Source organism: Loxodonta africana, chromosome 10 (assembly GCF_030014295.1).
Source record: "Loxodonta africana isolate mLoxAfr1 chromosome 10, mLoxAfr1.hap2, whole genome shotgun sequence".
Classification (NCBI taxonomy): Eukaryota; Metazoa; Chordata; class Mammalia; order Proboscidea; family Elephantidae; genus Loxodonta; species Loxodonta africana.
In genome coordinates, this window is record NC_087351.1 from 90,268,018 (window position 1) to 90,284,968 (window position 16,951).

A 16,951-nucleotide genomic window follows, 5' to 3' on the forward strand; every position below is an offset into this window, starting at 1 on the left:
CATGCAAGGTTATGGCTCTGGTGATCAGTGTAGTCTTGACACAGGATTTTGGTGGAAGGTGTAGCCACTGGAGAAGTTTAGTTCTTTGAGTGCATTGGGGGTCAGGCCTGTCTAGTCACAGCCAGTATGCTTGGGTGGTTTTTCCTTGGTCGCCATTGTCAGTGTGGATGCACAGACCCTCTTGTGCATGTAAATCCAGACATCTCAATCTGATAACACCACCCTGTTCATCAAAGCTCAGACCACTAGTTTGATGAAAACTTGGCTCCCTCAGGTGAGTAATAATATTAACTAACTAGCATAGTGATGTAGAGTCCAAAATGTGCTTCCAGTTGCATATCCCATTTCTTTCATTCTTTTATTTTACATTTGCTGAGCATTTCCTATGAATCTGTGACTGTGCTGCTGAGAGTACCTAGACAAGTAAGAGATGGTTGTCACCTGCCCTGGAAAAACTTCCTGTTAAACCCCTTGTGCAATATTCTGACTGATGACCACCCCATGTGGGTCCGAGTAAACTGTGCTCCGTAGGTCTTCAGTGGATGGTGTTTTGGAAGTAGATCGTCAGGTCTTTCTTTTGAGGTGCCTTTCGGTAGACTGGGACTTCCAACCTGAGCTGGAGCTGAGTACTTTAACTGTTTGGACACCCAGGAACTCCACTTCCTGTCTAAAAAAAAAAACCAAACCCATTGCCGTTGAGTTGATTCTGACTCATAGCGACCCTATAGGAAGAATAGAACTGTCCCATAGGGTTTCCAAGGAGTGGTTGATGGATTTGAACTGCCAACATTTTGGTTAACAGTCCAGCTCTTAACCACTGAGCCACCAGGGCTCCACTTCCCATCTAGTAGGGGAAAAAATGTATAAACATGTCGTTACCGTACAGGCTGACCAGTACTGTGAAAGAGACACCTATGTTTTATTGATGATCAGGAGGAATTGTTTCATCTTACCCAGGATAAAATGGTCTTCCTCTTGGTGGTGTAGTAGTTAAGTACTACGGCTGCTAGCCAAGAGGTCAGCAGTTTGAATCCGCCAGGCGCTCCTTGGAAACTCTATGGGGCAGTTCTACTCTGTCCTGTAGGGTCACTATGAGTCGGAATCGACTTGACGGCAGTGGGTTTGATTTTTTTTTTTTTTTAACCCAGGATAAGGAGCTCAGAGAGGGCTTCCAGGAGGTGGTGATCGTGTCCAAAGGGATGGGCAATATTTATTGAAGGTTTCTTCCCAGGGCTTCAAACTGGTTCATTCTGGTTTGAACCCTTGCTGAGAATTTCCATTTCTAACAAGTGTCCTGCTGAGAGTTTGCATTTCCACCCTAGATGTACTGAATCAGGATGTATAGCTTAACAAGATCCCAAGGTAGTCTTATGTATAACTTCCTGGGAACTTGTTAGAGATGCAAATTCTCAACAGGGGTTCCATCCAGAAAGAACCAGTTGGAAGTCTTGGTTTCTTCTGTTCCAGGCGCTGCTGCACTGAACACTATGCAGGTACCACGACATTGGGTGCTTACAGCCATGGACCCATTTTACAGATGACATTCATAGTCATAGACAGGAGGAGCCGGGGCTGGAAACCCGATTGTCTGACTCCAGTCTGGTGCTCTGCTCAGTATATTCTGCTGTCTCTTACCCAGCAGGGCCACTCCTCAGAGCCAGAACAACGAGCCAGACAAACAGAACCATCTCCTCCACTGTTCCCATGGAAACAGTGAAATCATCCCCTGGCTGGGGCCAGCTAGCAACTGTCAGACCAAGACATGTAATAATAATAATAACACACATTTTTGAAAAGACGATGCCAAATGGGTAAATAATGAATGCACCAATTCGACCTGCTGCTTCCAGAGTGCGCACACCATTCCTATGACAATGGCGGAATTAGGCTCCTGAGTAATTAATTTTGCCTAAACACATAACAAGTGGGAAGTGAATTTTGTGCTGTGAACCCAGTTTGGCTCTTCAAACTGGAAATAAATTGCTTTTGCGCACTGGCACCCCATCACAACATCTGCACGTAATTAAGCCTCAGCGAAGAGTTTACCTCTCAGTGTGTGAGGCATCTTCCACTGTGTATGTGGGGTTTAATAACCTCAGCCCTGTGCTATAAATTTCCATGCCTCAGATAAGCTGGAAATGCAAAGAGGGTATGGGGGAGACTGGGAGTGGGCAAGGGGCAGCCAGGCTGAATGGTCAAGACCAGGGTGTTTGTAGATTTGGCATCTCTGTGTGTGTGTTTGTGTAGGGGAAGGGACAGGCACTGAGGTTAGTGACAAACCTGAGGAACAGCTGGGGATAAGGTAGGAGGAGAGAAGCCTTATGACTACAGCGTTGGAAACAGGAAGAGATGAGAGCATGTGTGTCTGGAATGGGGGCAGTGGTGGGCCATTTGATGACCAGGGCTCTTCCAGGGTTTCTCAGTCAGAGATAAGGAGCCTGGGACTCTCCAGAACTTTTGTACAAACTCTGAGGGGACATGTATTCTTCTGGAGATGCCCTGTAGTGTCCTAAGAATCTCAAAGATGAAGAACTACTGATTTATAATAATATTACTTATCACCACCTGCCTGTCAGTTTGTTGTACTGTGGTGGCTTGCATGTTGCTATGATGCTGGAAGCTATGCCACCAGTATTTTAAATAGCAGCAGGGTCACCCGTAGTGGACAGGTTTCAGCAGAGCTTCTGGACTAAGACTAGGAAGAAAGGCCTGCTGATCTCCCAAAAAATTAGCTGACGAAAACCTTATGGATCACAACAGAATATTGTCTGATATAGTGCTGAAAGATGAGCCTCCTTGGTTAGAAAGCACTCAGAAAACACAATAGCCATGAAAAGAGAGAGTGGAGGGAGGGAGTGGGCTGTCTCATTATGGGGAGAGCAACTGGGAGTATGTAGCAAGTATGAGCAACATCATGATAAACAGAGAAAAGATTGAAGTTGTCAGGGATTTCATTTTACTTGGATCCACAATCAACAGCCATGGAAGCAGCAGTCAAAAAATCAAAAGACACATTGCATTGGGTAAATCTGCTGCAAAGGACTTCTTCAAGGCGTCGAAGAGCAAAGATGTCACCCTGAAGACTAAGGTGTGCCTGACTCAAGCCATGGTATTTTCAACTGCATCATATGCACGTGAAAGCTGGGCAATGAATAAGGAAGACCGAAGGAGAGTTGATGCCTTTGATTTGTGGTGAAGAATATTGAATATACCATGGACTGCCAAAAGAACGAACAAATCTGTCTTGGAAGAAATACAACCAGAATGCTCCTTAGAAGCAAGGATGGCGAGACTGCGTCTTACATACTTCGGATGTGTTGTCAGGAGGGATCAGTCCTTGGAGAGGGACATCATGTTTGGCAGAGTACAGGGTCAGCAGAAAAGAGGAAGACCCTCAACGAGGTGGATTGACACAGTGGCTGCAACAATGAGTTCAGGCTTAACAACGATTGTAAGGATGGCTCAGGACCAGGCAGTGTTTCGTTCTGTTGTGCACAGGGTCGCTATGAGTCGGAACCGACTTGACGGCGCCTAACAACAACAGCAAGGTTTATATAAGTTTTTGTGTGAGAGACTGACTTGATTTGTAAACTTTCACTTAAAGCACAATAAAAATTAAAAAAAACAAAAAACAATAGCCACAACAATAAATTCAGACACACCAACGATCACGAAGATGGCGCAGGACCAGGCAACTTTCGTTCTGTTGTACGAAGGGTTGCCTTGAGTTGGCACTGACTCAGATGCAGCAACAACAGCTCTGTTAGACAGCGTTAAACACTTTATATGTATTTACTGTTTTTAACAGCCCCATGAGGGAGGTGCCATTATTAGCCGCACGTTACCAGTGGGGAAACTGAGGCCCAGAAAGATCAAACCATTTGCCCAAGGTTGCGCAGTGGTAAGTGGCAGAGGCAGGCTTTCAATGGAGGCACCTAAGGTCTAGTGTGCGCATTAGACCACACTGCTGCTCTGCCTTTGTAATAATTCATGGGAAAAGTCTAAATTACAGCGAACTCTCTACCAGTGACTTCCATCCCTGGTTGTGTATTGGAACCACCTGTGAAACTGTACATGGCTGGCATCATTATCTACACACGCTAGTATGAAGTCAGGATTGTTACTTCCTTTGTAAATGTCATCACTTTACAGATGAAGTTATAAAACTCACCCACAGTCGCAAAGAGTGTGGGTGGCAGAGCCGGGGCTCCAGCCCGACCGTCTGACCTGGGATTTGTGTTCTGCATTGCTGGGCTTGGGCTGTGGGAGGCCTGCAGCCTGGGTGATGGGTGCTAGCCCAGACCAGCCAGGGCCTGCTTCACAGGCATGCTGACCAAAGCACTGGAACAAAGCAGAAGCTCGGCTCAGGGCCAGGCTAGCGCACGGTGGGCTGAGGCTGAGGCCCAGTTCTTAGTCTAGAACTTTCTATATTCTGTGCCTTCCATCTGGGGGTCAGGTTTGGTGTCATTGTGGGGTGGTGGAGCTCCCAGTAGAGGGCCTCTGCTCTGATGCAAGGAGGTTGAACCTGGATCCAGGGGGCCTGACTGCTACTGTATTAGTTTCCTCAGGCTGCCATGACAAATTACCACAGACTGTATGGCTTAAAACAACAGAAGTCTATTCTCTCACGGTTATGGAGGTGGGAAGTCTGAAATCAAGGTGTTGGCTGGGCCATGCTCCCTCTAAAGCCTCTAAGGGAGGATCTTTGCTTGCCTCTTCCAGTTCTGGTGGGCTCAGGCTTTCCTTGGCTTGTTACTGCGTCACTGCCCCAGACTTCACATGGCCCTCTTCTCTCTGTGTCTCTTCTCCACTTTTTCAAGGACTTGAGTCATGCTGGATTAGGACCCATCTTACTTCAGTATGACCTCATGTTAACTAATACATCTGCAACGGCACTTTCCAAATAAGGTCACATTCACAGGTACCAGGAAACAGGACTTGAGCCTGTCTTTTTCAGGAATATAAATCAACCCATAACTGCCAGGGTGTGACCCTGACTGTGGGGCAGAGGGCACCCTGACCATAATTCTTGGAGGGTTTGGTTTTGTTTTGCAGGATGGGGGTGGGTTCTTATTGCCTCTCTTTAATATTTCTCTTTTCCTTCTCTCTTTCTTGACGGACGCAGTAGAGTAGGGACAGGGGTGGTGGGGTGAAGTGAATTTCACCCTACACCCACAAGCCCTCCTGTCCATGTAGTGATTTACAGGCAGATCACATGATCTTGTGTCCCCCACCAAGCCAAGTTTCTGCTAACTGAGCAGTTCGGCGTTTTGCAGTCATTGCAGTGTCATGTCCACCAAGGGGCCATTGTGGTCTTCCCTGAGCACCCGTGACAAACCCCTTTACTTCCCAGCTTTGATATTTCTGTCATTTCAGATCTAAGCAGCTGGAGCAAGGCAGGTAGTCTGTCAGGCTGGACATGGTTACATGTGAAGGGAGACAAGGGGCAAACCCAAATTCACCCATATCCCCAACTTATGAGTCCAGAGAATCCCCAGGCTTGGGGTTTTCTTTTTCTACCCATGGCTCTTTGAAGGCTATTTTCCAAGTCACCCCAGGGAGGCCCAGCTGGGGGACTGACCTTGAGTCTCCAAAGCCCCAGGTGCCCACAACCAAGTTTAGTTTTTTAAACAAACACAAGGGAAGAACTGAACCCCAAAACATGTCGCTTTCGTTCGGAAGCCACGAGCAACAATAACAACAAAAACTCGCGCTCATATTTTTAAAGGCACTTTTTGAAAAATGCCACGCAAGTCTAAATTTTAAGTTCAGAGTGACACAGAATCAGCCATTTCTCTGTTGGCCCAGATTTTCAAATGACACAAACCACAGGCAAGTAGCACACCCAAATTACTCCTTGATTTCAGTTGGAACCTTTGTTCCAGGAAACCCAGAGTGCTTCACTTGTCAGAACGGCCCAGTTTACCCTCAGAGCTCCTAATTGAGAATGGGGCAGGAGAAATTTTCCTTTCTAATGGAGAAAACGAAGGCATAGAGGCACTAAGTGGCTGGTTTAAGGCTCAGCAATTATTATCAGAACTAGGAACAGGAAACGGGTCTCTTGACTACTAGATGAGTTTTGGTGGTTTGGGTAGAGGAAGACCTTGTACCCCCAAATACTTGAATTAGCTGCCCTAGTTTCTTTTTCTTTTTTTTTTTTAAGAGGAAATAAGCCCATCAAGTTGTCGGGGGAATGGGGCCTGCTGAAAACCAGGTGACTCTGCCCTGCTGGCCATGGTGGTACTGATGGGTGCCGTTCACTCACGTGGCAGCCAGCAGCCTTTGGTGGAGTCCAATCTCTTGCCTATTTCTGGGGAAATCTGTTCTCTTCTTCCCCGTTGGGTATTCACAGAGTCGAGGGGGTTGGAGGGCATATCAATTAGGAATGCACTTGTCTGCAGGTAACTGAATGCCCAGTTTAAACAAAAAGGATTTATTTCCCTCACGTGGCAAGAAGGCTTACAGGAGCTACCTGCTGACATTGTTTTAGTGACTTGACAGTATCAGGTCTCGTATCTCTGTGATGTGCTTTTCCTCGTGGTTGCAAGATGGCTGCAGCAGCTCCAGGTATCATATTTACTTTCAAGGTAGGAAGAAAAGGGGAAGAGAAGCAGTACCATCTGCAGCATCCTTTTTTATTAGCAGAATAAAAACACTTGTCCCAGAATCCCCTAGCAGACGTCCACTTATGTCTCATAACCCATTTCGAGTTGCAAGGCAGGGAGAGAGAGAAGCTTTTCCTGACTCTGAGTTGAAGGTAGAAAGGGGACGAGGAGGATTGGGAACAGGTATAGATTAGAATCCAGCATTGTCTGCCACACAGGGCTTGAAGGAAATGGGCATGAAAAAACTCATCATTCCCTAACCCAAAAAATTATCATCTGGTAAAAACTCATTCAGTACGTGCAGTACACCTATTGCACCGGTGTAGAAACTGAGGCTGAGGGTTAAGATTCATGCGAGGAGCTTGAAATGGGTCTGGTGGGGGGAAGAGGAGAGGAAACTAGCTTTTTTTAACACTGACTCTGGCCCAGGTACGAGGTAGTTCACATATTTTCCTCCAAGTCCCAATTTTAGTTTGGACCCTTAACTGTGACTGGAAGGCACTGAGGAGGTTGGGGGAGCTGTTCTGTGGTCAGTATACAAGAGGAAACCTGTTGCTGTCCAGTTGATTCTGACTGGTGTCAATTCCATGCATGTCAAAGTAGGACTGTGTTCCATAGAGTTGTCAGTGGCTGATTTTTTGGCAGTAGATTGCCAGGCCTTTCTTCTGCAGTGCCTCTGGGTGGATTTGGACGGCCAACCTTTTGGTTAATAGTTGAACACAAACTGTTTTTGCCACCCACGGATCTAAACCTGTTGCTGTCATGTCAGTTCTCACTCACGGCAACTCCATGTTTCAGAGTATAGCTGTGCTCCTTAGGGCTTTCAGTGGCTATCGCCTTTATGGAAGTAGATCACCAGGCCTTTCTTCTGTGGTGCCTTTGGGTGGATTTGAACTGCCAAACTTTTGGTTAGTAACTGAGTGTAAACCATTTATGCTGCCCAAGGGTGGGAAGGGTCTCTAGAGGAGTGAGCCTAGATGATGGAAACAGAGGAGTCTGTCCTTCTCTCTTGGCCTGGCTGCTCCCTTCTCCCACCCCTGGCACTGCTGAGGCCCCTCTTGGGCTTCTCCTATTGTGGGAAGGAGCATCCCTGCTGTCTGGCTCTCTGTGCCTCACCCCTGGCTCCTAGCCTTCCTGAACCATCTGACCTGCCCTTTCCTATTCCAGGTCCCCCGAATCTACTGGGAGCTGTCCACCAAGCGGGTCCTTCTGATGGAGTTTGTGGACGGTGGGCAGGTCAATGACAGGGGCTACATGGAGAGGAACAAGATTGACGTCAATGAGGTGAGGCCTAGAGCTCAGGGGCTGCTGTGTTGGAGGATGGGGGCTCGGTCCAGTGGCCTGGCTTGTGCAGACATAGCCAGGATGGGGCCTCAGGTCTGGCCCCACTGCATTGAAATGTGGGCCATGTGGGAAGGATTATAAAATCTCAGAGTAAAAAAGCACCTTTCAGCTCATCTAGTCCAACCTTATGCCTTGTCTCCTAAAGCTGGTACTTGCAGTACATAGTGGGGGCAGGGGCCTGCTGAGCCTCAGGGTGAACTTTGGGATACTCCCTTATTTCACCTGAAGATGTAAAGGAGATTGACAATTTTTTTTTCTTTTTCAAATAAGTTCTTCCATCTTTATTTTTGTAAAAAACAAACAACCCAACAACAGCAGCAAAGTCACTACCAACCACATGACAACTGAGAGTGACAGTTTTTCTGTAAAACAAACATGGCTGTATCTTGGAGCCGAATGAGAACTTGGTATGAAGTTTAAGATAAAATGTAAAAAAAAAAAAAAAAATTTTTTTTTTTTTTTAAGAGTTAAGTAAATTAAGTGCCTCCCACCACTAGGGGGTCCTATTCCCTCTCCCCTGTGTTAGGAAAACACGTAGACAAAATTGAGGAGCCCTGCTACCTGCATCTCTTTGGTTAAGCCCATTCAGCTCAGCCAGCATTTCTTGGGCATCTGCTGGGCATGTAGCCTGTTGCAGACACTGGAACAGAGGCAAGGCCTGTCCACAAAGAGCACGTGATCTAGAGAGTAACGCAGCAGAGACATATATAAAAACAGTTCTAATAAACTTTGGTAAGTATGGCGATAGAGCTGTGTATAAAGTGTTCTGGTAACTCAGAACACTTGTAATTCAGCCAGGAAGGGATGAGTAAGAGAGAGAAGGCTTTAGGGGAGGAGGTGGCCTATGAATTGGGCCGTGATGGCCAGGGAGCTCTCCAGTGGACTCAGGAGCAGAAGATGTTTCAACCTGTGTAGTGGACAGAGACAGGGGATGCATAATCCCCCTATACAACATTGCTAGTGTGGGATCCACCAGGTTCTTGTGGAATGCCTCCAGTGGTGGGGAACTCATTACCTCTTCAAATAGTTTCCCCAGGGTCTAGCACAGTGCAGACCACATAGTATTTAATGAATATTTACTGAACAAAGGAATGAACCAACCAGCCAGCCAAACAGGTTGCTGTTTCCATTACTGGACATCTCTACCTTTTGGCCCAAACACAGTGCAGCTGCTGGGGGAGCCTTTCACCTTCAGGGTTCAGAGAGCAGAACAGAGTGCTGCCACCCTGCCACTGGGCACTGCTGATCCTAGGACTGCTCAGCCCTGGGTGGGAGATGCTGTGTCCCGGAAGCCCAGCATGCCCCAGGTGTAGGGGTCAGGGCTACCCTACCCTCAGGGATACATCACACAGCACCTCCCCTCCCTGCAGCTCCTGCTTGGACAAGCAATTTCTCATCTTTCTTGTACCATTTGAGCCCCTCAGAGCTGAGTGGCCACAGAGAGCAAGGTGTGAGATCAGTGGGACTCAGTCCTTCTGTCCGTGGAAACTGGATACTGGCCCTCCCTCTTCTTGCCCTCTCCTCTCCCTGACGCTACGCAGAACACAAGGTATTATGCAGAAAGGAGCCAGAGGCCCCTGGGAGGACTGCAATAACCAATTGTATCAGCTTTACAGAGCTAGGGAAAAAAGAGGGGCTTATGTCTCCCTGGGTGGTGTAAATGCTTTATGTCCTTGGCTGCTAACAGAAAGGTTGGTGGTTCAAGTCCACCCAGAGGTGCCTTGGAAGAAAGGCCTGGGGATCTACTTTCAAAAAATTATCCATTGAAAACCCTATGGAGCACAGTTCTACTCTGACACACATGGGGTCGCCCTGAGTTGAAATCAACTTGAGGGCAACTGATTTTGTGTCTTCCACCTCCCACCCCCTTGGCCTCAGGGAAAACAGGCTAGTGGGGGCTGTAGCCTGTGCCCCATTTTCTTCTTCTTGGTCCCCACAGGGTCCCTGGGGTAGGGGTTGTGCCTTTTGAACAAAATTCATCATTTTAAAGTATCTACTATATGTGCGCTATGGGGGTTCAGAGGGGAATCAGACACAATCTTTCTTTAAGGAGCTCACAGCCTAGCATTGTAATCAGACACACAGCTAAATCTGGATGTGATTCTAGCCATATCTGGGGCAGCAGGAGGGGTATGAGCGAGACCTGGGGAATACGAGGAAGAACCACTCACCTCTACCCACAGGTCTTCCTGGGAGGATGCATAGGCTTTGGCCAGGTGAGGGGCACAGGAAGGGGAGGGGGTGGGATCCCAGGGGAGTGTGGGGAGATGAGTAGGGGTAGGGGTGTAGGAGTAGATGGTGAAGGGCTTAGACATGACCTTAGAGGTAGTGGGGGGGGGGTCACTGAAGGGTTTTGAGAAGTGCAGGGCTGTGATCTGCTACTCTGACGGGGTGGGGAGGAAGAAATGGAAGGGACCAGTAAATAGAACAGTCACTGCCCACCAGGAAAGAGAAGAGTTTGGAAACAGGGATGCTCTTTCCTGCTCCCCCTGAGGCAACACACAATGACCATGTGGTTCCAGTGGCGGGATGGCCCAGAGGGGCAAGCCACACCCAGGCTCAGCAGATGAGCCACGTAGAACTGCGGGACACTGTGGCAGTTGTGGGAAACCCTGGTGGTGTAGTGGTTAAATACTACGACTGCGGACCAAGAGGTTGGCAGCTCGAATCTGCCTGGCGCTCCTTGGAAGCTCTATGGGGCAGTTGTACTCTGTTCTATAGGGTTGCTATGAGTCGGAATTGACTCAACAGCAGCGGGGTTTTTGGTGGCAGTTGGGAGCACAGCCTCCTGGTGGCTGTGTGGCCTCTGTAAATGGGGATGATCATAGCACCTACCATGATCGTAGTTCCTGGATGGTGCAAATAGTTAAGTGCTTGACTATTAGCCCAAAGGTTGGTGGTTCAAACACATCCAGAGGTGCCTCGGCACACAGGCTTGGTGATCTGCTTCCAGAAGTTCATGGCCTTGAAAATCCTGTGGAGCAGTTCTACTGTGCACATATGGGGTCACCATGAGTCTGAATCAACTCTCCAGCAACAACACAGTAACTACCGCTAAGAGAGGTTGTGACGACAGAGTGAGTTAATGTGTAAACAGTGCTTAGCATCGTACCCGGCAGGGTAACTAGATTCTTATTTTCATTGTCACTGGGCCATGTCCTCTCCTCCTTCCTCTCTTGCCAGATAGATGTTCAATAAATGTGCACTTATATTCGTTGAATACCTACTTCCATGTGCTCACCCATCTTTCAGTGGAGGCTTGTGTGTTGCTATGATGCTGAACAGGTTTCAGAGGAGCTTTCAGACTAAGATGGACTAGGAAGAAACACCTGGGGGTCTCATCAGCCAGAGAAAACCCTATGGATCACAATGGTCCAATCCCATTGTGCATGGGGTCACCATAAGTCAGGGGCAGTCTCCGTGGCAGCTAACGATACCTCCCTGTGCCAGGCCCTTTCTCATGGTAAACTTATGTTAGGTCTTATTGTCTCCATTTTGCAGATGAAGAGTCAGAGACTCAGAAAGGAAAGGTAACTTGCTAAAGGTCACACGGCTAGTAGAGTTGGGATGGAAATCCAGGCCTCTCTGACTCCAGTACTCCTCTTAAACCATAGAGGGAGGGGATGCACCAAGGTATATGGAGCAGCAGCTGGGAATATGGCTGGGAAATGTAGCCTGAGTCACACTGGGCAGCCTTCTGGGGAAGCCTTGTCCCCTGACTAGGGGAGCAGGAAATGGTACTCCAAGAACCCGTTTGGAGACCTCAGGTGTGTGGGGCAGGTTGGTGGGCAGACGGGCACAGTGCCCACCCTGCTTCACCTGGGACAGCTCCACCATCATCTGAGTTGCAAATTGGGCTTCTGTATATGATTCCTTTTAAAGAAAGAGTTCTACTGCTTGGAGGGAAAATGATAAGAAACGATTGTTCCAATTCAACCCTTCCCCTCACTTTACAGATGGGGAGAAAAGCTCAGAGAGGAGGGCAAATGTCTTTCCAGAGGTCACTCAGCCAGTAGCACAACTTGGGGCTTCTGCCTCATCTTCCATCACTCGTGGCTCCTTGATGGGCACGAGGGGGGGTCTCTGAGCGAAGCTTCCTACAGAGGAGGGAGGTAGACGGGTACATCGAGCCGGGACCCTGTTCCTACCAGGACCCTTGACTACAAAGTCATTGGCTCCAGTGGGAAGGGATGGGAGGGGAAGTCACCTCTGGCTTTTCCTCAGCAACCTTACAGGGGAGCAGAGTGTCTGTCTCTTGATCAGAAAAGATCCCAGAACCCCTCCCCTGCATCTGCCAGGTTATAGGCATTTACAGATTGCCAGCTGCTGTGGGATTTTCATTCCAGTAGCACCCCTAAATCCATTAATCTCTTTGGATCCTGGTAAGCTCAGAGGTCTAATGGTGCTTAATCTGAGGTGCCTTTGATTTTTAAAGACAAGTGTAAACACAGAAAGATGTGCTCTGGCGTAGTTGCTTGCTCATGGCCCAGCGAGGTGTCTGGGAGGAGGGGGTAGCTGGCTGGAGGTGGGCATTGGGAGCTGGGGCAAGGTGGTGCCCACTAAAGCCTGGGCTTATCTGCGCCCACCTCTGCCCTTCTTTATGACAGCCTTGTAGATGGACAGTCAGACTCAGAGAGAGAAGGTGACTTGCCTAAGGTCACAAATCTTAATTAAACACTTCAGTCAGTTTTCATATGGACATACCATGTAATCACCAATCAGATAATGCTACAAATCATTCCCAGCCCCCCAGGGGCCTCCCTCGTGCCTCTTCCCAGTCAATACCCCCACCTCCACCAGACTACCACTGCTCTGACTCACTATAGGTTACTTTCGGCCCACTATTGGACTTCTTACACATGGAATCCTACAGTCTAGTCTTTCAGTTTTGTCATCTTTGTTGTAAATCAGGTGTGATTTTTTCCTGGAATCTATTCTGTTCCATTAGTTTACTGGTCCATCCTTGCAATAATACCATATTATCTTAATTACTTAATCCTCTGCCCCTAGCCTGTAGGGGCATGACTATCTTTGGGAAGCTCTTTGGTGTTCTGAGATGATGTAATTAAATGCTACTTCCACAGAAATCCCCGGCTGGGCAGTGGGCCATTGGCTCTACTCTGCTGTTTCTGACTGCTGGATGATGGTCTGAGTAGATCAGGGTAGGCCTTACTCTGCAGAAATTAATCTGTTATGTCTCTTACCAATCAAGCATCAACACAGGCCTCATGGAAGGCTAGTGGTATATATGCGTGTGTTTGTGTGTGTGTGTGTGTTGAATATGAAAGACTACATTCCTGGAAGTTTCAGACAGAATTCTGAGTTCTAAATGTCTCCCTAGGTTTTAAGAAGGCTTCAGGGGATATTTTTGGTTTAAGGTTTGGAGATTATCTTAGGACAGTAGTTTCAGAGGTTCATCTAGCCTCTATGGCTCCAAAAAGTCTGGAGTCCATGAGAATTTGAAATTCTGCTCTGTATTTTCCCCCTTTCAATCAGGATTCTTCTATGGAATCTTTGATCAAAATGTTCAGTAATGGTAGTCGGCCACCATCCAGTTCTTCTGGTCTCATGGCAAAGGAGGCAGTTGTTCATGGAGGCAATGAGCCACACATTCCACATGCTCCTCCTATTCCTGACTCTCCTTCTTCCTCTGTTGCTCCCCAATCGATGTGCCTTGGATGGCTGCTGAAGTCTTCTTAAAACCTATAAATAGTTTAGCTTAACTAGTAAAAAGGTCTGCCTTGAGCATTAGGCTCTTATGAGAGCTGTCTGTATGGGATCAAATTGACAATACCAACTGAAAAGATTAGAAAGGAACCTTAGAGGGCAGTGAGTTTGTTAATGACGGAGGAACAACACAGAAAAGGAGAGTAAGAATGGTTACAAAACTCAAAGAATGTCATCAACATCACTATATGGCACATTTAGAAACCTGAATTGGTGTATGTTTTGCTGTGTATATTCTCAACAACAAGAAAATAAATAAAATTCAGGAAAACAAAATGTCTCCCTAGGACTATGGGACTCAGCAAGTCAGTCAGTCCCTGAGTGACTCTCCCTCCGGAGGACAGCCTGCCCTGGAGCCTTCCTTGGGGAGGGAAATACAAGGGACAGATAGGAGTGACAAGGGGCAAAGGTTTCACCCCAGGCTCTGGGGGGTAGATTGGTTAGTAGCATCTTGGCTGGTACAGCTGGGAAGTAGCTGTAGAAGGAACCTTCTCGAGATGGGTGGCGATGGCCTAAGACCCCTCAGCCACTTGTTGAATTCTCCCTCCTCCACTTTGAGAAGGCCTCCTGAAGCCATAGCATCCCAGCCCAGCTGGGCCTAGCTTTTGAGGACCTGAAGACCAGTCTAAACAGCCAGTTCCTGATAGACTTTGGGTTGTGAAACACCAGGTTAAGAGGGAGAACTGGGTCTAAGCTCCATCCCTGCTGGTGGCTTGCTGTGTGACCTTGGGCAAATTATACCCCCTCTCTGGGCCTCAGTTTCCTTATTGAATGGTTTGGACTAAGCAGACTGTAAGGATTTTTCGTGCTTCAGACATTTCACAAAAGTGATTCATTGGCTTATTGGAAAATAAATTTGTTTCTGAACTATGTATTTCAGAATCGCCAAGGGACTTTTTAAAAATGAAGATTTTTGGGCTGTACCCCAAATTTACTAATCAAAACCTGGAATGGGGAAGGCTGGAAGGGATTGCAAGAATCTGCATTTTAATGAACTCTCCAAGTGGCTCAGACACTTACTGAAGTTCAGCAACTATCTGTCATGAGGCCAGGGGTAGAACAGCCCAGGTGAACTTACCTGGCTGTTTTGCCCCTCCAGGCAGGAGGCAGCCCTGCCTAAGGTGTACTCACCTGCCAGAGAGCACAGGGCCTCGGAGAGCCAGCAGCCTGCAGGGGCTCTCAATTCATTTTGTGTCTCTGGGCACAGAAGCAGATATTACCGTGGGGCCTGACCCGGTGATCATATTTGCCAATCACTTTAAGAGCTGGCGACAGTGACTGCCATTGATCTCATTAAAAGTAAAGGTCGTGCAGGAGCTGCTTTCCGGGCTCCATGAAGCCTTCTCCAGCCATAGAACGACTATTGATTGCAGGACCTTTATTGAAGGCTAATTGGATTTCAGTGAGTGTGTGTTTAAGACCCTGCCTGGGCTGAGGCCCAATTTAATTTGCGTGAAATTAGCCAGGAGAAAGGTGACAGAGTTGGGAGTGTCGGGGAGGTGGGGACCAATGACTGGAGGCCTGGTGGGGAGCCCTCGGCCTTCAGTCTCTGAAGGATGGGGCCCAGCCTGGCAGTTGCATGTGAGCTACCTGAAGCTGGGAGCCAGCGGGGGCTGCTCAGCGGTCATTATGTCCTCTGTCCTTGGGATGGCACTCCATTGTGTGTTGTGATTCCCCCACCCCTGCATCTGTCTGTTACTGCTCCAGAAAGCAAGCCTCCACCTCCTGTCAGGGTCAGAAGGAGGTCTGGGGAACTTTCAACTTTGCTTTCAGGTCCTTTTCTCAGGGCCCCTAAGTCCCTATTTCAGAGGTGCCAGCTCATTAGAAGCAAGGATGGTGAGATGTTGTCTCACATACTTTGGACATGTTATGAGAAGGAACCAGTCCCTGGAGAAGGACTGGGTCAGCAAAAGAAAGGAAGACCCTCAACTAGATGGACTGACACAGTGTCTGCAACAATGACCTCAAGCATAGCAATGATTGTGAGGATGGCACAGGATCAGGCAGTGTTTCATCCTGTTGTACATGGGGTCACTGCGAGTTGGAACCAACCTAATAAGAACAACAACAGGGGCTCTCAGTTCCTCAGCTTCTTTGGGGCTCAGAGGTATAAACAAAATTCCTCCGCTACTAGCTTAGGGTTCCATGTTTTTTAGTCAGCTAAGTCATTTCTACCTCCAGTCTGTCAGTGTGTCATACTGTGGTGGCTTACATGCTGTTATGATGTTGGAAGCTATGCTACTGGTGTTTCAAATACCAGCAAGGTCACCCATGGTGGGCAGATTTCAGTGGCACTTCTAGACCAAGACAGGCTAGGAAGAAAGGCCTGGTGATCTGTTCCTGAAAATGAGCCAGTGAAAATCCTATGGACCTCAGTGGAACATTGTCTCCCTCACTTGCTTTGGGTGTGTCACCGGGAGGGATCAATTGCTGGAGAAGAACACTGTATTTGGTGAGGTAGAGGGCCATCGAGGGTGAAGGAAACCCTCCGTGAGTGAGGTGGATTGGCACAGTAGTCTCAGTGATGGACTTGACCATGCCAGTGATCATGAGGATGATGCAGGACTGGGCATCGTTTTGTTCTGTTGTATAGAAGGTCTCCACGAGTTGGAGTAGACTCAACAGCAGCAAACAAACCATTTTCCAGTAGCCACCTGCTCCCCGAGCAGACACAATTTTGCTCATTTTTTTTTTTCTGCTGACATTGGCCCTTCTACTCCTTTTGTCACGGTGGGGTCTTTGCCTTCTTTTTCCTTTTAAGAGTCATTTTAGTGGGATTCATGAGGAAGTGGAGCTAATGGCATGGATTTAATCTGCCATGTTTAACCAGCCCTTGCTGTGTTTCTTCTTTCCAGTGGTTTTTAAAATCCATTCCGCGTCATTGTAGGAGCGGTGACAGGTCTCACGTTCATCTTTGAGCCACCATTTATTGAGCAGCTATTGTGTGCAGGCGTTGCATGTCAGCGCTGTAATCGAGCTGAGGACAGATGTTGGAGGGAGTGGGGCAAGGCTTCACAGAGGCTGGGGTGTGGCGAGAAGAGCAGAGGACCTCAAAGTCAGTTGCCCTTGGGTTACTTATGAGTTGCCTCATGTGAACAGTGGAGTGACAGAAATACTTCACAGGGTGGTTGTGTGAACTTTGCAAGCTGTGAAGTTCTGTAGAATAAGTGTTATTTATAATTCACGAGATTTTTATTCAGAGAGACGTGTCTTCTTTCATATCCTCTTTGAGAACCTTCCTTGAGCCTCCTCACCCACCAACTTCTGTTGTCTGT

The 16,951-nt window shown here is 47.9% G+C and overlaps 1 protein-coding gene across 5 annotated transcripts in view; it reads left to right on the plus strand.

Moving 5' to 3' along the window:
• The window catches only part of ADCK1 (aarF domain containing kinase 1), a 148,730-nt gene that overhangs the window by 104,416 nt on the left and 27,363 nt on the right, over positions 1-16,951 (plus strand). For all 5 annotated transcript variants that reach the window (XM_064292806.1, XM_003408565.4, XM_023546427.2 and 2 more), the window contains one exon: positions 7,773-7,889. In XM_064292806.1, coding sequence (XP_064148876.1) covers positions 7,773-7,889 — 117 coding nt within the window. The remainder of the gene's footprint in view (positions 1-7,772; positions 7,890-16,951) is intronic.